The 23,465-nt window shown below is 36.5% G+C and overlaps 1 protein-coding gene across 2 annotated transcripts in view; it reads right to left on the bottom strand.

Annotated features, from left to right (window-relative positions):
• Window positions 1–334: 334 nt before the first annotated feature.
• Window positions 335–23,465, bottom strand: part of LOC112050638 (uncharacterized) — a 176,937-nt gene continuing 153,806 nt past the window's right edge. For both annotated transcript variants that reach the window (XM_052887416.1, XM_052887415.1), the window contains exons 6-10: window positions 4,261–4,433; window positions 3,412–3,631; window positions 2,504–2,843; window positions 909–2,016; window positions 335–578 (exon numbers count right to left, since the gene is read on the bottom strand). In XM_052887416.1, coding sequence (XP_052743376.1) covers window positions 364–578; window positions 909–2,016; window positions 2,504–2,843; window positions 3,412–3,631; window positions 4,261–4,433 — 2,056 coding nt within the window. In that variant the 3' untranslated portion in view covers window positions 335–363. The remainder of the gene's footprint in view (window positions 579–908; window positions 2,017–2,503; window positions 2,844–3,411; window positions 3,632–4,260; window positions 4,434–23,465) is intronic.

Raw genomic sequence — 23,465 nt, 5'->3', positions numbered from 1 at the left:
AGAATATTTTATTCTGATTTTCAAGCGTCAAATATTGAATTCTTGTTGTAAATTAAAATCAAAAAACGAACAAGAATTAAAATTGTAAAATAGTAGCTCGTGGTAAATATTAGGCAGAAGATGTACATAAGTATGTACTTATTCACATACATATTATAATGTATGAACAAAAACAATTTTTCCGTTGTACTTAAAAGTTGTTAAGTACTTTGATAAATACGACAAATCCGAAGATTGTACGACAAAAATACGATAAATCCGAAGACTTGTTCGACAAAAATACGTCAAATCCGAAGATTTGCTCGACAAAAATACGAAAAATCCGAAGATATAGCAGACAAAGCTACCAAAAGGCAAGATTCTTCAAGCCGGTCCAACATCACATACCAACGCAGTTCTATCTATGCTGGCATACTCCTTCCCGGACCGCGGTCTGGTCACGTGTCTGTCGGCTGACACATCGCAGGAGCTGAATGACGACACTGACAATGACTCCATGTAGTCAGACGTGTCTGACGCTCCAGAGGATGTGCTTTTGTTCGTCATTTGGCTGTGACGCGCTGTTGTATCCGTGTCAACTGAAAAAAATATATTAGCATTAGCTTGTTGGTTAAAGATAATATATTAAGATAAGTTTCTATTTCTTGGTTAATGATAAGGCTGTATTTAGAGGTTTAATGGGGTTCTGAATCTAATGACAATGTATTAAAATGTTGGTGACGTTAACGCGATGACGAGTATAGATAGGTGTTTGAAATTTTATAGATTTTACAAAAAATATTTTTTATAATTTTTTTTTTTCAAATATCATTAACATTTGTTTTAAAATTGTACCTAATTTCTTTGGATCTTAAAAATAAAAAAGTATCTTAAAAGTAATAAACGAAAATGAAATACTTTTGACTCACCAATTCTTTTCTTCCTTCTAGTCAACGTGTCAACATTACAAGAATTTGACTTGGCCATAATGGCGACTTCATCAAATTGGAATGTCAAGTTCTTCAGAGGATCAGATGAATTGGACTTCACAAATGGTCCGTGCACTGGTGTCAAGGTATTCCTGAATAACTTGCTCTTATGTTTCTTACACGACTTGGCATTCGTTATGGGCATTTCGAATTCATTGAAATCTCCCTTATGGTGTTTCAGTGATCCTGTAGATACACCAGAGTCATTGGAACTGGACGAATCTCTATTCTTATCAGATTTGCTCGGAACGCTCGATGATCTGCGTATTTTGACGACATCTTTGAACTTAGCGACGAAAATGTTATCTGTCTTTGGTTCAGGTGATTTGAAAACTTTCTCTTTCACAAAAGCATCTGGAGTTTTATTTCTCACTGGTATACCCTCGTTAATGCAATCGTTTTTACAAGTTCGTCTTATGACTGTTGGTGTGAAGCAAATTCTGTTATGTATGCTGTAATCATCGTCAAGTCTCTTAGTAAAGTCTGCAGAACTAGACCGTCTCGTGCTGATTGTGTTATCAGTATCAGAGTGTTGTGTTGGATCTGACACGTGACTAATTCGACTGATGTTGTCGGAAAAGTTTTTACTGTTGCTAGACAGACTACTTTCTAAAGGTTCCATGTGCATGTAGTTTAAATGGTCGTTACAGCATTCTGTTGAAGGATGGACGGTGTTTGTAGTTGCCGTGGATATGTCGTCATCATGTTCTGGTATATCCTCCAAAGCATCCAGTTCTTCTTGACTGAAACCAGCGCTGCGGAGTATACGCAAGGAACTTTCAAATTCTTCTAAAGTAGCTCGGTCTATATTAGCATAGTTGCTTAAATCTATTTGCGGTTTGATAGACGCGGGGGTAACATTGACGTAGTTAGAGTGTTCGGTTTCATTGTTAACGCTAGTATCACATGTGTTGTTGTTCTCGTGTGTTTGGTTATCGTCGTTTTTGGCTTCGTTCATTGAGCAGTCACATTGCTGCAAAAGACATTTCAGTTTCTTTGGTGTGTCATATAGACTTGCTGCATCAGCGTTTACGTCAACTGGGTGTTCCTGTAATCAAAAAATAAGCGTCTAAATATAGCGTTATCAAAAATATATTTTATTAATAGTTAATATTGACTACAATTATGGCTGATTTCAATAATGATGTCTAAGATGGGATCCGCTTATTAAGAAAATGCCTATTCACTTGCGCTGATAGCGTTTAAGTTGTCACAAGAAAGAAAAACTTTTTGTCGCTGGAAAGACAAACTTTAGCTGTTCGGTTAAGAAATGTCGTAGCGAATTGTTCGGTGCGGGTCCCCTGGATGCCAACCACTTCCATCCTTCATGATGTCTTGCTTCTATAGAAGTAAAGTGAATAAGCATTGGTTTGACCTTTAGAGGTATTTCTTCTACTTTCAGTTTTGATAGCCAGACCACGCTTTATGCTTACCGATATGTTAATTAATAATTAATAAAGAACAATATTATATTAATAAAGAACATGGGACTATAAATGTCAGCATATTTCAATAAACTGTTGAAAAAATCTTACCTGTATTAAAGGCATGGGCGTCTTTGGCACGTCGTAATTCTCGTAAGGTCCATTAAACGTTTTCTTCCTGCAGCAGCAGGGTTTGGGTTGTTGCCAGCACTGGCACGTGTTGCCAGTCTTCACTGGCACTGTAGGCGTGCAGCATGCCACCGGACTGGCACGTTTGGAATCAAAGCTCTTGTCGAGAAGGCAGGCGCTTCGTGGTACCGAGTACTCCGAGGCGCTGCCACTGGATCTCGAGTAGATGGACGCTCTGTCCGAGTCGGAGCGTTTCTCCAATATGTTTTCCATCGTCCAGACAGGTGACATGATGGATCCTGGCGTGTGCATTGTTGATGACCTGGAAATAAAGCTATTGTAAAGCGATCGTTAGTGTGTAAGTGTGCGTGTTTGCTACTCCTTCACTCCACAATTACTGAACTTGGAATTTACTTTCGAAAAATCCGTGATCCTTCCGGAATTTTGAAAAACAGCATTTTATTCGAAAGTATTTTGTGCATCCCCTAATGATTTTACAAATAGAAATGCTTCGATTTATTGCTTGCATGCTTCGACATTATTAGCATAAGAGCATTTTTAATATCCCATAACAAGGCCTAATTCCATTCCATTCCATCTCCGTGCAGGAGAAGATTTGGAATTTCCACAATGCTTGTTTTTTTGCTTTTTTTTTCCACGGTTAGCGGGCTTATGGTGTAATTTTTTTCTTAATTTTATTATATTTTGCCATGAGTTTTCTTACTTTTAAGAAATTTAGAGTTAAATGTTAAATGTTCGGAAGCGTGGTGGATCAAAGCTCCATATCTCGCCTCCTATGATTCTTAATTATGATAATGACCATTTTCCGCCAATAATTAATTATGTATGTGTCGCTATAAGCCAAAGTTTTATTTGAACCTGCCACTTACCTTGATAATTGACTGATCTTCCCAGTGCAACTGGAACACCTCGGTAGCGAAGTGGGTCTCCTGAACTTGTCCTCATTGCTGTCCAGGCTGGAGTCCAGGTCGGACAGGCAGTGCATGGTCTGGCTGGCCGGGCCGCCCCAGGAGGGAGAAACGGATCTCATGGATTGGTGGAAGCAGTCATCCATGCAGGAACTCGTGTCGGAGAACCTTTTGTCGAGAACTGCAACAAAATTATAACATGCAGCACCATACAAATAGTTTGTGCTAGGTGGAACAATGCGGCATGCCAGTCATGACCTACGGCTCCGAGAATCTCTCTCTCTTAAGAAGGCTCAAAGTGTCTCAGCGGGCGATGGAGCAAGCTATGATTAGAGTTGCTCTGCGTGATTGAATCAGAAAAACAGAAATGATCTGATCAGATCTGATCCGCAGAAGAACTAAAGTCACTGACATAGATCACTGAGTCGCGTAGCTAAAGTGGAAATGGACAGGCCGCATATTTCCAACAGCTGGTGGACGTTGGGATCCGAAAGTGCTACAATGCAGAATATGAAAGTGCATTATTGGTCAACCACCCTAGGCGAACCGATGACGTCAAGGGAGCAACGGAGCCACTGTGTGCTGACGGCTCGAGACCGTGGTATTTGGAAGTCCTTACAAAGAAGTTCATGTCCAAGCAGTGCATGTCCGTCGGCTGATAATAACAATAAAAAGTATTCGATACCATCACGGCAAAGTACACTCCTTACAGTATTTTCCGACTATTTAGAGGGGAATATGACCAATATTTATAAGTTAAGGCAAAAATCCTTATTAATAAAAAAAAATATGATGAATGATTGCTCGTACCTGATCCACTCCTAGAAGCGACACTGAGTCGTGAGTGCGCCTCGTGGCTGTAGATGTTGAGGAGCTCCGTCAGTTCCCTGCCGCCTTCAGCCGCGAAGATGAACAGTCCCTCGCCCTTACCGCACCTCGAGCCGCCTTCTACGCAGAACCGCTTGTCCACCATTCCGAACCTCCTACGGACAAAGAAAATGATGGCATTTAATTTTATTTCGTCAACTTTCATATGAACTATGTAAAAAGATATATGACAACCATATGTAAGTATCTATATATTAATCAACGTGCTTACACGATGCTGAGCTGGTACCCTTTTCAAAATTATGCCAAAATTAAGTGTAGAAGGCAGTAGTAGAAGCAGCAACATACAAGATCTGTGTATCAGAGTTTCTAATATCATAAGAGACATCAATGTCTGGTATTGTGTTATAGTTGTTATATATTGAATCTTTCTCAGAAAGTCGAAGTTTTTATATTATGATATACGGTATCGCGCTAACGTAAAAACAATAATTTTCCGACGATCCATTAGGGGAATTACTTTTTATTTTCTAAATTGGACGTCGACAGTAAGTGAGATAGACCACCCGTATGCAGTAACAAGTAATTAATTTAGTGAAGCAGCTCTTAATGAGTAATTGTTTCAACTGTTCTTATGATTGATGGTGACTGATTGGAGATAGAGATATTGTTGTTGTTCATTGTCGTTAAATCTAAACTAATAACAAAAAAGTACTTATTTTAATGACATCTCTAGCTAAGTTGTGTATAATATGTTACTTTATTAACATGTATTTGGTCTAAGATTTGCTTGAAACTCGGAAAAAGATTTCAATTTTATAATATCTAATCATTTCTGATGATTCGATCACTCAGTGATACTCCATAGATAGTTCCATCGTTCGCTGAGTGACTTTGCTTTATAGATAGTTTGCCATAGTTGCGAGCAAAAATTTTGAATACATATAATCAAAGAACAATAAAGTTCAGTGAACGAAATAAACGATTTGTTTGATAAAATATGATGAAATTGCTATCTGACAAAATACCAAAAAATTATTTCATCCAAAATGAAAAATACAAACGGTCCAAACAATAGTGTTCTAAATTTAATTTCCTGCGCGGAAGCTGGAATTGTTTGACCGCGGTGGAATTTCATTTCCTTCGGCAGCGCGCGCCGGCATCTCTAGCACGACTGATACGCCAGCCGCTTCTTACTGTGGACCTAGCGATGCTGGATACGCCACTGAGCATTTAATCTATACCAATATTCTGTATACTATAATAATAATCTGAAGAGCTCGTATGTTTGGTTACGTGCTAATCTCAGGATACTGAAATGAAAAAATATTTTTGTGTAACATAGTCCATTTTTCGTGGAAGTCATTGCGAACCTTACCCTGATGAATGCTATCTATACTAATATTATAAAGCCTAAGAGTTTGTTTATTTAGTCGAAGTTGAAATGTTAATAGAAAAATAAATTTTGTGTTGAATTGTCCGTTTACCGAAAATCATTACGCTATGAATAATAAGAGCGCAGTTATAGGTACCATGGAAAAATGTGGCAAAAACGGGATTAAACATTCTTTTTGAAAGCTTTACCGAGCGCTACGTAAACGGTTAAATAATTCAAGTTACGCAAATACCATGTATAAGGATTAAGGTTGATTCGGACATATATATATATATATATATATATATATATATATATATATTCTTATGGAGCAAAGATTTTAGTAACGAATAAACTTGAAACTTCTGGATCGATTTTTCATATATAGCCCCCGGTATGAAAAAAATATGGAGGGATGACTTATTTAGACTATCATTTAAAAAGTAAACTTCATTCGTGCGTCGGAGCTGACACACACTTATTTTTTATAAAGCAATGTTATTAGGGAGTTTTAGAGTTAAAGAAATAAATTCACAATTTGCACCATCTAGTTAATAGATATTCCCGTATCCATGTCCCAGACTTGCTGAGTAGGCAACGTATGGTACCTGAGTTCGCCGGCCTTTGACTTCAGCCTTTTTCCTTTAACAAAATGAAAATTGAGCCATATCGAGCCGCGTGGCATTAAATTGGTATCGCCTTTCGAGAATTCAATATTGTCTTCCGTTCGTAGAGTAATAATAATACAAAGAAAACGGCAATTCCTTTTGCAATTGCATTAATTTTGCCTTTGTAGTTATACATATATATTTGTGGGAATACAAAAATTATATATATCCTATGTTACCCACGGATAATGTAGTTTTCTATAGTCCCTATAAATTGACAAACTTGACTTTATGTGCGCGCGAGAATTATGCCCACTTGAAATAACCGTAAGTCTCTATGTATATTTTTCTGATACTTTTTTCCCTACATCGGATTTTAATGACATAATATGTTGCCCCAAACTTCGAATATCCAATGTTTGCCTACTTGAAAATGCTCACGAAATCTGTCTATTCAATTGTTCGTTCCGGATAATCTCTGAAACGACTTGACCAATTTATACTGGACTTTCACTGGGCAACTGACGTTATAAGGAGTAAGATAGACTTCTTTTAATTTATATAACTCCACACGAGGTTACGGTTACAGCAACATCTATAAATCTTTATCTAATACCAATATTACAATGAGGTAAAGTTTGTGTGTCTGTTTTCAGTTATGTGTATTTTAAGAAATTAGATATCACGTGTCTCAAACGGTGAAGGGAAAACATCGTGAGGAAACCTGCATACCAGAGAATTTTCTTAATTCTCTGCGTGTGTGAAGTCTGCCAATCCGCATTGGGCCAACGTGGTGGACTATCCTAACCCCTGTCATCCTGAGAGGAGACTCGAGCTCAACAGTGAGCCGAATATGGGTTGATAATGATGATGATGAAAGTTTGTGGTAAAGGGGTAAATATCTGGATTTACTGAACCGATTTTGAAAATTATTTTACCTTTAGAAAGCCACGTTGTTTTTGAGTGTCATATTATATTTATTCTCGTATATTCACGAGAATGGGAACTACGCGGGTAAAAACGCGGGGCGTTGGCTAGTTAAGAGTGTGCAATATGTAATTTGGTGGTTACAAATGGTTCTGGATCTCAGATTCTGGAAAAGTTAGGAGCCTGATATTTGGGTAAATGATACTTCAAAGTGTTAGCTTCGTTATGACTATACAAAATACACAATTTGTAAAATCACATTTTGCTTTCAACCTCAGGAAAAATAAACTTATTTTCTTAAATTTTTGTTTTATATAGAAAATTAGGTATATATCTTGAACTTGGCCATTTTGTTTTTCGTTGTTGTTTAATTTACTTGCAATTAGGTAAAAATGGTTTTGGCGCTCACGTCATAAAATTTGCGTCGCGCGTCAATCGCTCCGTGCTTTTCACTCACGTGAAAGTCATAATTCGGCGTCTCGTGTGCGCTTCGAATTTTATCCATATCGTACCGACGTGCTGCGCGCTCTTAAAATATATACCTAGAAAGGATAGTTGTTGTGTGGCTACTTAGTATACGAAAGATGTGTTGAACTTTTTCGTAAAGGCCCGTTGTAATGTGTGTCTGTTTATGGTTCGCTATAAAGTCTAAAACCGGCGCCGTAGGACAGTTCCGCTCGTAAAACTCTCGCAAGTGCCCGTGTTACGGCTTTTCTCCAAAACCGAGCGGCTAAGTTTCACTTCCGAAGTGTAAAGGGACATTACACTGTTTGTGTTTAGGGTTCCGTAGAGAAACATTGGCAATAGGATTTTTTTTTTAATTTTTATAATGTACGAAAATAGTGTTTTTAAACGACTTTATGTACAGTAAAAGCTTTATAATTGCGAGATTTCTGTAAAAAAATTAGCGAAGTACTTTATATGGGATACGTTCCAAATTTTAGTTCCAATATTGATTAGTTATTTATTCAGCCTTATGGCAGGCGTCCACTGATCCGGATAGTAAGTATCGGTCGCATTTTATTAAACGGAATTTATTTAATTTTCATTAACATTTTATTTTTTTTAAGTCAGATTCGCGAAAATATTTAGTCGTGAATTGGGTTGCAATTTTATTTAACTCACGAATAAAGGAAGCGTGAATAAGGAGCTTGTACTATCTATACTAATCTATACTAATACTAGCGGACCCGCTCAAGCTTCGCTTTGACTTAATAATTTATTTATTTGCACTTCTTCCCTATCCTACCCTACCCTACAACTAACCTACCGCTACCCTACCACTACCCTACCCTACCCCTACCCTACCGCTACCCTACCCTATTCCTATACCATAAACCTACCCTACCACTACCCTACCCTTGGATTTAGGGGTTTGAAAAATAGATGTTGGCCGATTCTCAGACCTACTGAATATGCACAAAAAATTTCATCAAAAACGGTCAAGCCGTTTCGGAGGAGTATGGCAACGAAAACTGTGACACGAGAATTTTATATATTAGATTATAAAGCTGAAGAGTTTGTTTGTTTGTTTGATTGAACGCGCTAATCTCAGGAACTACTAGTCCGATTTGAAAAATTATTTTTGTTAGATAGCCCATTTATCGAGGAAGGCTATAGGCAATATTATTCCCGTATTCCTACGGGAACGGGAACAGCTAGTAAATAAATAAATAAAAACTGTATTGAAGAAAAGCCCGGGAAACAGCGTGAGTTGGCTAGTAAACTCTAATATTTACACCTTTTTTCCATGATAATTAAAAGGTGTAAGAATATATTAAACAGTGTTAGCCGCGCACCGCTAATTGCTGTGAGCGGCAAAACGAGCAACAATTAATGACTTTCTTTGTTCTCTCCAATAATTGGCTTTCATTTGACCGCAGTTTATGGCCCTGCTCCCACTCACTAACCTTGCGGTTGATTGGCTTTATGTGCACACTTTAATAATAAAATATTTGTAGGCAGCATCCACAGAATAAAGAATGTCCAGAATGAGTCTTTAGAAAAAAAAGCACTAACCTTGCGGTTGATTGGCTTTACTGTAATAATAAAATATTTGTACAGAATAAAAAATGTCCAGAATGAGTCTTTATAAGCACCGCGGTGTAGCCGATGAAATCCATAAAAACCGCATATTACAAACTTTTTTCATAATTTGTATTTCAAAATTTAACACTTACAACAATTAAATTAAGCCGAATAAGAGTCGTTTAGCTTCATGGTATTCTTACAAAAATAGTATTAAGGATCGGACTTTAAGGATCTCTAGCCTAGGGTGGACACAAAGCTAGCAGATATCATATAGAAAATATAAAAAATACGTCTAATACTTGAACAATTGAGGGTTTGGACACTTGAAACCTGCGAACATTCACAATAACCTACCGTAGATACGGTATACTACATACTAATTTTATAAAGCTGAAAAGTTTCTTTGTTTGTTTGATTGAACGCGTTAATCTCAGGAACTACTGGTCCGATTTGAAAAATTATTTTAGTGTTATATCTAACATTCGCCTTCCTCGCCCATTTATCGAGGAAGGCCTAATAAGGAATACGGGTAGGAATACGGGGATAATATATAGAAGGATATATTATCCCCGTATTCCTACGGGAACGGGAACCACGCAGGTGAAACAGCGCGGCAGTCAGCTAGTTTACTTATATGAGTATGAGCTGACAAACTTTCAGCCTTCACAAAGTAAGGCAAGTCTATTGCATGCTCTCTACAAGAGATTGTCCTAAATAAGAACAGCATGCTAATTCACTAACTTTGACCTATACGAAATTAAGATTCTATGTAAATAATGCCATCCAGTGACGTGGATATAGAGTAGGTAGGTAGATGACATTTCTCCGTTGATTTGATGATTATTTAGTGAATAGACCAGCTGATATCTACGCGTCTATGTCTCCTCGATGTAGTGAAAGGCTGGTTCACTTCGTCAATCAGATCACGTGCAACTTTTATTAAGGGCCCCTTATGAATAACGAAAGGAATTGCTTTTAATCATCGCTTAATGTCTGCGGAGCGACCTTGTTTGGCAGACGGCATTATTACAGGAGAATGAGGGAACATTTTAATGAGTCGGTAATATTAACATTTATAGCTTGGCAAATTCGTTCGTAGCACTCCCGGTGGGCGTGTAGCGATGAATGAAAAAGCCACGACTGATGCACCTCACTTCCCCGCAGCCGCGAAGTCTTTCCCCCCGTCGCCCGCATATCATGGGTGTGTCATCTACGAACTTGCCAAGCTATAATATTAACACCTAATAATTAATTTATTGCTAGTAAAAAGGAAAAAGTGTCAAAATACTTGGACCTTGCTCACGAGATTACCGCCATGTGGAATGTTGAGTCAACTGTTATTGTTCCGATAGTTGTTACAGTCAATGGTCTTACATTTTAAGAAGCGTTTACTTAACTGCTGGATCAAGAGTCGGATACAGAAGGCAGTGATTCTTGAGACGGCGCGTATTATGAGGAGGTTCCTCACTCTGGAGCCCTGACCGCCGGTTGCTTGGGCGCTCAAATGTCCCGCAGCGGGAGGGTTAATATTATTTTAATTAATTTTTAACTAAAAAAAGGAGAAATAAATAAATGAGAGTTAAAAACATTGCTAGGTTTTTTAGGCTTCTAGAAGAGCGAGTGATAGGCTTACAAATGGCTTTTCTTTCCTCCAAGATATCGAAGTAAACAATCTTAGCGTTAAGTCATGTCACACCTTTCTAAAAATATGTATAAATCAAACCAGAATCCATATAAAAACGCATCAAAATCGAACTACTTAGTAGTTTTGGAGATAAATGTCGACATTACACAAACATTGTGGGCGAAAATAGCAAACACGTATATTGATAAACCACTTAATTCACGTGAAACTTATCAGGGTACATAATAATGAGCTTGTTCGCGCGACTGAGTGTAAACTTTATTTAAAAACTTAGTCACTAACTCAGTTCAGTTTATAACTTTAAGCCGAACTGTTTTACTTGAGTTGAGCCGCTTATATTTCAGTATACGGAAAACGTTTAAGTACGAAACAACAAGTATGTAAACTGCAAGTAAGTTGTATTACTATGAGTAAAAGTTGAGTATATAAGAGCTCCCTTATTTATACTTGTACATATGTATGAGAGCCGTGATAGCCCAATGGATATGACCTCTGCCACCGATTCCGGAGAGTGTGAGTTCGAATCCGGTCCGGGGCACCTCCAACTTTTCAGTTGTGTGCATTTTAAGAAATTAAATATCACGTATCTCAAACGGTGAAGGAAAACATCGTGAGGAAACCTGCACACCAGCGAATTTCTTAATTCTCTGCTTGTGTGAAGTCTGCCAATCCGCATTGGGCCAGCGTGGTGGACTAATGGCCGTACCCCTCTCATTCTGAGAGGAGACTCGAGCTCAGCAGTGAGCCGTATATTGGTTGATAACGACGATATGTTTAAGAGGGCCCGCATAAGTAAACAGTATTGTCAGTATTATTAAGTAATAATATTTTAATACTGTCAATATTATCAACAATACTAGCAACTGCGTAGTTCCCGTTACCTTGAGAATCATCATCATCATCATCATCAACCCATTCGGCTCATTGCTGAGCTCGAGTTTCCTTTTAGAATGAGAGGGGTTAGGCCAATAGTCCATTTATTTTAAGAAATCTACAGTGAGATGATACTTGTAACAACTTTTTGTGTGTTCATATTTCTAACTTCTCTTCTTATTCTATGGTACTTTGAAATTCGAAAAATTAAAAAAAAAACACGAGCAAAGCATTGTCTGCCAGTTATATTATACATGATAATGTCACTACCATAAGTTCAACTACACTCTCAGAAGTTACTCCCTCGAGTGGTAACATCAAGTGTGACGAGCTTGTTCGGCGAGCATGTTCGCGGAGGCGGCTTTATAGACATCGTAAAACGAACGCCGCGGATCGCGGATGTCCGCATCTACGATCGTAAAGCGTACAATCAAATCTATAAAACACAACACCAAGTGGGTCAGCTGTCCCCTAGTACGAGCTTGGGCATGCTCGATATAATAATAATAATAATAATAAAATGTTTTATTTAGCTGATTACAACACAAACATACAATATGAAATAAATAAAAAAAAACAATGAATAAAATTAACACATAATTAAAGTAAGACAAAAGTTTACAAAATAGTGACTGCACACCTTGGGTAGTGGCTCTGCAGAGCTTTGCTCCCTGGCGTGCGGTCTCTTCTTATATCTAGATTACACTTATGTTACAATTATTAAATCTACATTGCTTACATTCATGTTAATCTATACAGATAATCATTAAGTTTCATCAGCTAAAAAGGTTACTGCCTCAGCATAATGCTGCAGTGTTTGCAACTGCAGCGCTGATTTTCAGGCGCAACCTTTGGTGGCGTCACGACACGATAGGATAACGGTTGGATACCAATTTGACTAAATTAAATAATATAATACAGTAACTTAAAATATATAACTGGATAGGAAATATAACAAAAATAAATGAAAAGAAAGAAAATCAAAAGGAATAAATTGTAAACAACCAAATCCTAATTTCCATAAAAAACATATACCTACTCTTTAACTTGCAGTAAATGAATTTTTTTAGGTACATTTCATTAAAATTTGAAAGCTAAGCATAGCAGTAAGAATAACGAAACAGTCTCATTATTATGACATACATCCCCATTTTTTTTATTGTAGTCACCGGTTTTTTTTTCTTTTGTTTCGGCCTTTATTGTGATTTTTTTTTGTTTTATCGAATATCGAATTTCTATATCGAATCGTCTTCCAGTATCAAACTACGTAGAGTAAGAACATAGGTAGATAAATAAAAAAACCTTTATTAGCAGCTACGAACAGTGGCTTGCACAAGGTTTTTAACTAGCGTATGCATTACAGGTCCAAATTGTACAAAATGGGAAATTCTTCCTACAATACATGTATGTGATGAATCCTCAGGGTATTCATTGCGTTTATGCATCTATGAACTGCACGCCACCGACTACGAATACAGATCAATGTAGAAAACACCAAGCATAACCCTACCTATACCCTACCCTACCCTATCTTATTGCAGTTTAATCAAAAGTAAAAATAATAACCTTTAAGAATATTAGATTGTTTTAAAAAAATATTGACTCCTACTATTGAATTTTACATCAAATAATTTATTTCTGTTAATTGTTCAATGCAAGACGAGCCGCATATAATAAAGCGACTCTGGTGGATTCGAAAAATGTCAATCAAATTAAAAATATTTTCAGACAAATTCACATGACTTGAACTGTTTTTATTTATTTAAATATTTAGGAAAACACGTCAGTTATTATTCTAAAATAGTCCGAGTTTAGTCTTACATTAACTTAATGAATACGATTCGAAAACTATGATTGTTTGCGAGTTAAGCGGTCTCGTACTAGGGGAGCGGATATTGTTTTAAGGTCCCTTTACGAATAACGACCACATTCTTTATTACTTTACCCGAATAGCCAAAAAATGTTTTGGTTGTTAAGGGCTTTATTTACGTGTAACTTTTAGGGTTCACAGAAATAAAATGTTGTTAAAATCATGAGAATGAACACAAAACAACATTATCTTTTAACACGTCCATCATATCAAACTCTAAGCTACAACATATCCTGAAAGGGATGGAAAACGTAACTAATAAACAAACTCTAAATTAGCTATAAATAATGTCAATTATATCAATTGTAAATCTCCCTCACTCTTAACCAATCATTCGGTCAAAAATTTAAACTAGTAGTAAAAAAACCAGACAAATTAGCTTAAATAAAATGAATTAGCAAAAAGTAAATGAAATTTTATATAAGGTGTGCACAGCTCACCGGTATTTCCACAGCAAAGCTGTGTGGGTGCTATCGCATAAACTGCACTTTATTGAACGACTTCATACCGCAGCCGTTCTCTGAGTAAAAATTGACAACCCACAATTTGCGGTTTTTAATTACTTTTTTTTTTAAATTATTCATGTCTTTATGGCTAATGGGAACGAAAAGGGAATATTAGATATAGGTAGATATCTATATCTAATATTAGTAAAAGGTATGGGAAATATAAAAGTGCATCAAAATAATAAATTCGAATCATTTATCTAAAATTATTCTTTTACTATCTATTGCATGATCTAGGAATTATTTCCTTAAAATGAACACTATTCACTAATACACATAAGATATTTAACAAAAATATGCAGTTATATTTCTTGTATTTCCTTGTTTTATTATACCCAAGTCGACATTAAACTAATAAACCATTGCTTTACTGGTGTTTGTCTCACCTATTTCCATGTCATATTTTCCTACACATATTCAATTTAAACATTGTAATATTTTAGTCGTAACTACAAATTAATAAAAGTATATGTATACCTACATAAAAAACACCTAACCGAAAAAATAATAATATGGGTTATGCCAGTTTTAGTCAGAGGACAGAAAATGCAAGTCTCGAGGGTCTATGCCGTGTGGATTTTCCCGATTTTTCAATAGAGATAATATATTTATTAAAAACGACAAGTACGTGTTCTGCACGCAAAGTTTAGGGTTCCGTCCACACAAAAATAACTTCAAAAATCTCTAGCAAAGGGTTGCGAACGACATAAGGGACACGCATTGACTTCTTAATAAATAGGACCTCTTATCAATGGAGACATGAAAGAAGATCTCATGGATCAACCCGTAGAAGACACGGACTGACAAACTTTCAGCTTTAATTACATACGGAAAGTCTAGCTAGCACATGCTCTCGTTCTTAAGTCATTCAGTTGAAGCAAAAAAAAAACAGTTTTAAAAAAAAAAGCTGACTTGATTAGGTACTATGATTGATTATGATTAGGTCATAATAGATTAAGGTTTAAGAATCGCTCTATTCAATTTATTTGCTAACGAGTGAGACAAATTACATACTAATCCATATCCACACTTGGCGTGCACAAAGTTTTCAACTAGGGTAGGCACTAATAGGGATGATGACAGTTTTTTAAATTGTATATAAATTAAAAATATACTAATAGTAAAGCAATTTTGTAAAAGGAACAGGGTATCTGCGATCATTACTTTCGAAGCTACAGGGATTTAAAGAGTCAGATTTGCGGCGCTGCCGCGGATCCCTGAAAAACGCCCCATACAAAATGGCTTGAAATAATGACGTCATAGGCAATGTAGTGATCGTTAGATTTGTATGCGCGTTCAAACAAAATTACTAATATCTTTGTTATTTGTGCGTTTATGCTTATAGTTCATATATTAAAAAATGTCACATTTAATGTAAGGAAGCTAAAACTGTATGAATTTTCATCTAATTACGATAAAATATTTTTAATAGATTTTGAAATTTTATAATCTCATTTATTTTGCAAATATCCAGACAATCTTTGCTTTTTATGTATAAATTAGTTAACATTGACCCTATTTACCCGAATGTATCATAAAAATCAATATATTCAAACCTAGTCATCATCCCCATTGTACAAAATGGGAAAATACTTCTAAAATAAAGTTTAATGATGAGTCCTCAGGGTATGCAGTAATTTGTGCATCTATTGAGTGAACGCTACTGTACATACTATGTTAAAAATTCGAAAGAAATTGTCTGTCTGTCTGTAACCTTTTCACGGCAATATAATGATACTTTCTACTCATGAAAATTGCGTGGTTTCCGCGGTATTCGTAAATATAGAATTACACGCGGACGGAATCGCGGGCGTTCGCTAGTTAACAATAATCTTTGGTAGGTATGTGTTTAACATTTATTTTTTAATAATATTTGCCATATTTTTTTAAATATGACCAATATTCCCATTCCCCTAACTAGTCGGGAAACACTGTGATAAGAGTGGGTACGACAATAGACCAACGGGGGATCGAACCACCGACCGTCGGTGATGAGTCTGGCCGCTCTTACCGTTGAGCTATTGTGGCTCAAACTGTAACATCTTTTTCTTAAAGGCAAAGGGAAAGCATTACCCACTTTCAAATAATAGTAATGTTGATTTGATGTACAAAAAATTAAAAGCATTAAGAGAAAGTTATATATTTACAGAGCACGCAAATGGATAAAAAGTATAAAAATAAAAAAAGGCGGCCAAACGTGAGAAGATCATGTTTCACGATATATTTAAGGTTAAAAGTTTTATTTTATAAAATCTCCGTTTATTAAATTATTAATAAGGATTTTAAGAAATTAAATATCACTTGTCTCAAACGGTGAAGGAAATCATTGTTAGGAAACTTGCATACCAGAGAATTTTCTTAATTCTCTGCGTGTGTGAAGTCTGCCAATCCGCATTGGGCCAGCGTGGTGGACTATTGGCCTAGCCCTTTTCATTCTGAGAGGAGACTCGAGCTCAGCAGTGAGTCGAATATGAGTTGACGACGAACGAAAGCAAAATTGTATCATCGTGAGATTGAACCTAGGATCTCGAGGTTCAAATGGAATTATAATTTTATATTCCACAATTGGACACACCCATATCTCTGACGTTTCTACGTGGCACTGTTTTTCAACATCACAGTGGTAGCTAGCCACGGCCGAAACCACCAGACGAGACCTAAGCCAATTTGGAAAAATATTAAATTCTAAACTGACCCGTGGGGAGGCGAACCCAGGACTTTTTTGTTAAGAACCACTAGAAAGTGTGCTTAACAAAATTGAAATCGCGCATATCTACGTGAATGATAAATCTCTCACAGTATTCGCTAATGGCTTCAATTTGTTATAATCTTTTCATTCAGTTAAAAGTTAAGAGATACTTTTATAGAAAGGTTAATTGCTAAAGTATAAAAAGATAAAAATTAAGCTCTCTCGAAATCTTTTACCTTTCAGTCGAGAACTTTCCATCGGATTGGATTTGCTGGAAGTCGATTTCAAATATTTAACTTTGCCGGATATCTTTTGAGATCCTCCATTGAAGATATTTTTATAATTGCCCCTGATTCCGTCCGCTTATTATTTGAACACCGATCTGTTTAACTTTCATACTGGGATATTACCTACAGTTTTCATCGAACTTTGTCCTCTTGGGATTCCTGTTTTTGGATATATGTAGATTTACACTTTCTTACTGACTATTGTAGGCTCGTGTTTATTTCAAATAGACCATGCGTTTATTGAAAGCACACAAAGGCTGGAACTGCTCGCTATACTTTACTAATACAAATACTTTCAAAAATACAATTTTGTCGACCTCTGTTACAAAATTGTTTAATCTATACTAATATTATAAAGCTGAAGAGTTTGTTTGTTTGATTGAACGCGCTAATCTCAGGAACTACTGCTCCGATTTGAAAAAATATTTCAGTGTTAGATAGCCCATTTATCGAGGAAGGCTATAGGCTATATATTATCCCCGTATTCCTAAGGGAACGGGAACCACGCGAGTGAAACCGCACGGCATCAGCTAGTTCCTTATATAGTTAGGCATTGCTGTAGAATACAAAAGAGGTACTGCGTTCGGTACCCGGTTCGTGTCAATTTAGGATTTTGTTTTCGAAATAGCCTGGAGGCTTACGTCCAAGAGGATATGGCAAAGATGTGCCGCCAAACCTTTAAGCGTTAACTAAACTTGTACCAGTAAGCTACTATTTTAGCGTCGACTCAACAAAAGGTAATATACGTGTGAATCCAGGTTTTTTAACCTCTCTACATCATCATCATCATCTACATTCAAAATTTCAGCTGAATCAGTTCAATAGTTACGACGTTTGACGTTTTGACGACCTCCGTGGCGCAGTGGTATGCGCGGTGGATTTACAAGACGGAGGTCCTGGGTTCGATCCCCGGCTGGGCAGATTGAGATTTCCTTAATTTGTCCAGGTCTGGCTGGTGGGAGGCTTCGGCAGTGGCTAGTTACCACCCTACCAGCAAAGACGTACCGCCAAGCGATTTAGCGTTGTGTAGAAACCGAAAGGGGTGTGGATTTTCATCCGTTTTAGACTGCATCATCACTTACCATCAGGTGAGATTGTAGTCAAGGGCTAACTTGTAAAGAATAAAAAAAAAAGACGTGAAGGCATAACAAAAACAAACACATACAAAGTTTCACCACGCCAGCCACGGAAGTGAATTAATAATTATTTTGGGTAAAGTATTCCATCAATTATTTTAAGCTGTCAAATATAATAAAGTATTTACGTAGTATTCATCGTATCGTGAGCCCTCGTGCTGTAGGTTTGCGAAAATGAACGGCAATTAAAAAGTGACACGCGTGATGTATGAGGCGCACGGACGTATGGCGTATGAGCCAACGGGACTTGGCTTTTAGCTTTAGTACCTACTAGGCCCGTGATAGCCCAGTGGATATGACCTCTGCCTCCGTTTCCGGAGGGTGTTGTTTCTAATCTGGTCCGGGACATGGGTCCAAATTTTCAGCTGTGTAAGACATTAAATATCAACTGTCTCAAACGGTGAAGAAAAATATCGTGAGGAAACCTGCATACCTCAGAATTTTCTTAATTATTTGCGTGTGTGAAATCTGCCAATCCGCAATGGTCCAGCGTGGTGGACTATTGGCCTAACCCCTCTCATTCTGAGAGGAGATAGGAGTTAGGTTAGTTTTTAAATTGTAAATTACATAGTTAGGTGTTTTTTATAAAGATATTGCAAGCTTTGGTGCAAGCAAGGAATTTGGTGTTTATTTCAATAAGATCTGACTGGAACCTGAATTCGCAATAAATAAATTTTGATTGTTTGAGACTCGAGCTCAGCAGTGAGCCGAATATAGGTTATTAAATAATGGTGATAATAATTAGTCAAAAACTTAAAATTAAAACAAGGGTTCCTAACACGCCTTGGTCCGAGAAGAGCCCACAACAAACTCAGCAAGGTATTTTCTCTTTTAGTGTATCACCATTTAACAATAGGTATATAAGTAGCCAGTCATGTAGTGTATTTAATTTCTAAGCTTTTTATAGAATTATTAACACTATAATACGACATTCACAGACCCAGGATTGGGACCCAGAACCTTGTGTTTCCAAGCCACATAGGCGAACCACAAGACCATTAAAGTAGTAAGGAGTTCCCTATACGAATTATGGACAATATCGCAGACATACAAACACAAATTATGTATGTATCTCGACTTTATTTCTTAGTCAAACAATCACACCTTGTCAAGTAAATACTCGCTTTAAGGATAAGTAATATTGTATCTATGTACTCGTAGTATTATTGTATAAGGCCCTACTTATGGATATGCCACATTAATAAACCATGCCATAATTAATCCGATCCAATTAATAAATTAATAATTTCGTCTGAATGTATCAACGATCATCGTGTTGCCCTAATTAATCTGTACTCATTTATATATAAGACAGTTAATTATAATTACACTATAATTAAACAGTAGTAACGGTTGGGCCACGGAAATAAGCGACGGGAATGGCGGTGCGATTATACGTGTGGTGCGATTGAACTAAAGAAAACAACTCAACGAGTCGCGAAATTGAAAATATGTCATTTTCGTAAATATCGCGATATGTAATAGGTAAATACCATTTCGGAATCCGTAATAAAGCATGTTTTTAAGACAATGGGCAAATCAGGTCTAACAGAGATTTTTTACGCTTTTAAAAAATCTCTGTTTTATGATATACAAAGTTAACAAACTGAATAAATCAATAAGGATTTTTTGAACTTTCATGTTATTTTTTTCCAAAACTAGAGAAACGAATTGGGAATCCCTTATCATTAACAGGAGCACAATTCTTTAGCTGTATTATATAAAAAAAAAAACTGAATGCAGAAATTCTAAAAAGCTGTATTATAAAAAAACAGAATGCAAAATTTCTAAAATTTGTGGTAACTGTGGCAAAATTAGTAAGAGCCATTTTTCTCAAGACGAAAATTAAAAAAAAATTATATTCGCAAAAGCACATTACGAGGCTCTTCAGCAGGTACAGGGTTATCCATTATTTACGCCACATCTATACTAATACTATAAAGCTAAAGAGTTTGTTTGGTTGAACGCGCTAATCTCAGGAACTACTGGTCCGATTTGAAAAATTCTTTCAGTGTTAGATAGCCCATTTATCGAGGAAGGCTATAGGCTACATATTTTCCCCGTATTCCTACGGGAACGGGAACCACACGGGTACAACCGCGCTAGTCTTGTATATACAGCCCTGGTGCTAGACGCGCCGCTGTTCGCTCCGCGCGAACTTTCGCCGCAGTTCAGTAATGAGGAGTTAACCGATACGCAGCGCCATCAATTTGGCTCGACATCAAAGACAAACAGGGTAGTTCGCCATACTACGAGTGCTTCGAAGCGGCGCGCTCATTACAGCGTTTGTTTAGTTAAGGTATAGCTCGAGGCTGTATCGAGGTTGTGGTGCAAGTCACAACCGTTATCAATTTTACAGGTACACTAGTAGCCGCCGTACGGTTTACGGGGATAAAATATAGCCTCTTTCTCGATAAATGGGCTATAACTAACACTGAAAGAATTTTTCAAATCGGACTAGTAGTTCCTGAGATTACCGCGTTTAAGCAAACAAACTCTTTATCTTTATAATATTAAGTGTACGAGTAAATTACCTACGAGTAGCTCTGCATTCCTTGCGTGCGTGAAAATATGATAATTAAAAGACTTGTCAATGATAACGTATAACAAATGTTGATTATTTTTAAATCACTAAATTGATTTTAAAAGACGAAAATCTTCGAACAGTGCGTATTGCCAGTGACGACAGAAGGATCCGTGACTTATTCGCTAACTATATGCCATATTATAAGACTCACATTCACTCTGCGGGCAAGTTAAGGCGTATCCAGGTTATGCCGGTTAGTTATAGTAATGTCAGATATTTTTTTAAATTAATGTTGTTAAGTAATCTCCTGTTTTGTTCTGTTCTCTGAAGTGGAGTTAGCGTTAGAGTTATACTGTATATCAAATAAATTATTATTTAAAACTAGCGGACGCCCGCGACTTTGTCCGCGTGAATCTCGATGTGAACTTTCAACTACGAACTACGCTACCCTACCCCTACCCTACCCCTAAACCTACCCCTACCCTACCCCTACCCTACCCTACCCTACACCTACCCCGTTTTCTAATTATTTTTAATATGAACTTTATGTAATAACAATAAAGCTCAAATTTACTACGTTTTAGTAAGAAAAAATTTGTATGGGAAAAAGAAAAGGGCCATTTTTATGGTTTTTCCGGCAATTATTCGAATTTTTCTCGCCATAAAAACCATCCTAGAACTTCAACGAACATTTTAAAAAAAGAATTGGCCAAATTGGTCCAGGCGTTGTTGAGTTATGCGCTTACCAACGCATTTTGCGATTCATTTTTATATTATAGATAAGGTTCTGTAAAAGAGCTCCTGTTTTTAGAGTACCAAAAGTAGGTACGGTACAAAATCGGAACCCTTATTATTAATACCTACGTAAGTTCAGCTATTCGTTCGGTTAAGATTTAGTTTTTTTCACCTTTAACTTTAATTAGCACGGCCAAAGTTATCACCGCTAGCGCCAGTAACTCGCGCCACGAACGGTCTGTAAATGCCTGTAATCCTGAGGGAATAGTTGCAGGCACGCGTGCTTGCCCTAATAATGAAATTAGCCCGTCGGCTCCGTTCTAAACGTGCAGGCTTTATTGCTGCACTTGTCCCCATAGGAACGATTATTATGTAGCTAAATAAGACAATAACTCTATTTTCACCTAGAACACTCTGGTTAATAATAATAATAATAATAATAATTTATTTATTTGCTTTAAACATGGGTTAAAGCAAATAAAAAATTAATTATTCGATCCAAACATGTCTTGCCTATAGGCGTGCAAAATATTTATGAAATGTGTCAATGGAACAATACCTAAATTACAAAAGCTACACAAACATGTGCTCTGTAGTAGAAAATTTTTCCTCCATCTCCTATAAAAATGGTTGAGGTGTCAATTCATAATCTATTGTCAAATTTTGTTCAATTTTTTTAATCTTTTGTCAACCATTTTTATAGGAGACGGAGAAAAAATTTTGTACTACAGAGCACATGTTAACCAGGCTAGAAGATGTTTTGGGATAAATGTTTTTTCATCATCATCATCATCATCATCATCATCATTATATCATTATAATATGACCTCTGCCTTCGATTTAGAGGTAGGTTTGAATCCAGTCCGGGCCATACATCTCCAACTTTTCAATCATGTGTGCATTTTAAGAAATTAAATATCACATGTCTCAAACGGTGAAGGAAAAACATCGTGAGGAAACCTGAGATTTTTCTTAATTCTCTGCGTGTGTTAAGTCTGCCAATCCGCATTGGGCCAGCGTGGTGGACATTCTGAGAGGAGACTCGTGCTCAACAGTGAGCCGAAAATTGGCCTGGCCCTATAGTGAGATTTAAAACAGACTGATATAATGGCTGGAAACTCACAAAGGCTTCATTTTCCGATACATTTTCCGACATGATCGTTAATGAACGGAGACGAGTGACGGATCTCCCGTGACCGGCGGCAGACTGCTCGTTATCGACCTTTTACAGCTATTAGCTGCTGCAGATGCTTATATACAGCTTGCAGGAGATGCTTTAGCGATAATGATACTGCAAGGAACCTTAGTTAGCCACTACTTTAAAAAAAGATAAATAATCTTTCTTCTTCTAACACAGATTAAAGAATAATAAGCAGATAGAGCGCATGTACCGTGGTAGTGATGCAGCTATTCTAAATACAAATTCAAAAACAGTACGAGTCAAAGCGTCGCATCAGTAATTTTCAAAATTATTCAAGAAAAATGGCGTCAATATGTATTAAATATTTTAAAAACTGTTCACATAAACTAAATAAATAAGATGGAGTATTTTGTAAAATTGTTGATTATTATTAATCTAATATGATATCTTTTTACGTAATTGTTTTTAGTGTTAAATCTCGAAATTATGAAAAAGTTTGCATATGCGGATGTCAAGGAGTCGCGTGACGTTTGTTTTTTTTATGGGTTTCACCGGCCTCACCACGTTGCTCATAAAGACTCATTCTGTATCATTCTTTATTCTGTGTTTTCTAATAACTGTATGACAATAAAAACTTGTAGCACTATTTAAAATTAATATTTCGTTTATCATCCTTAAACGAAATATTAATTTGCATATTATTATTTAAAAAACTTTTTATTCTTATAATTTTTATTATAAAAAGAGACGGTAACTAAAAAGGTCGCTTGCAATTTGCTATTAAGTTATAATTAAATAAAAACAAACAACTTTGCAAACGAATAAAAAAGAGCACAC

Source organism: Bicyclus anynana, chromosome 19, assembly GCF_947172395.1.
Source record: "Bicyclus anynana chromosome 19, ilBicAnyn1.1, whole genome shotgun sequence".
Lineage (NCBI taxonomy): Eukaryota > Metazoa > Arthropoda > Insecta > Lepidoptera > Nymphalidae > Bicyclus > Bicyclus anynana.
The sequence above is the reverse complement of the archived record's forward strand: the minus strand, read 5'-3'. Positions and strand labels throughout refer to the sequence as shown.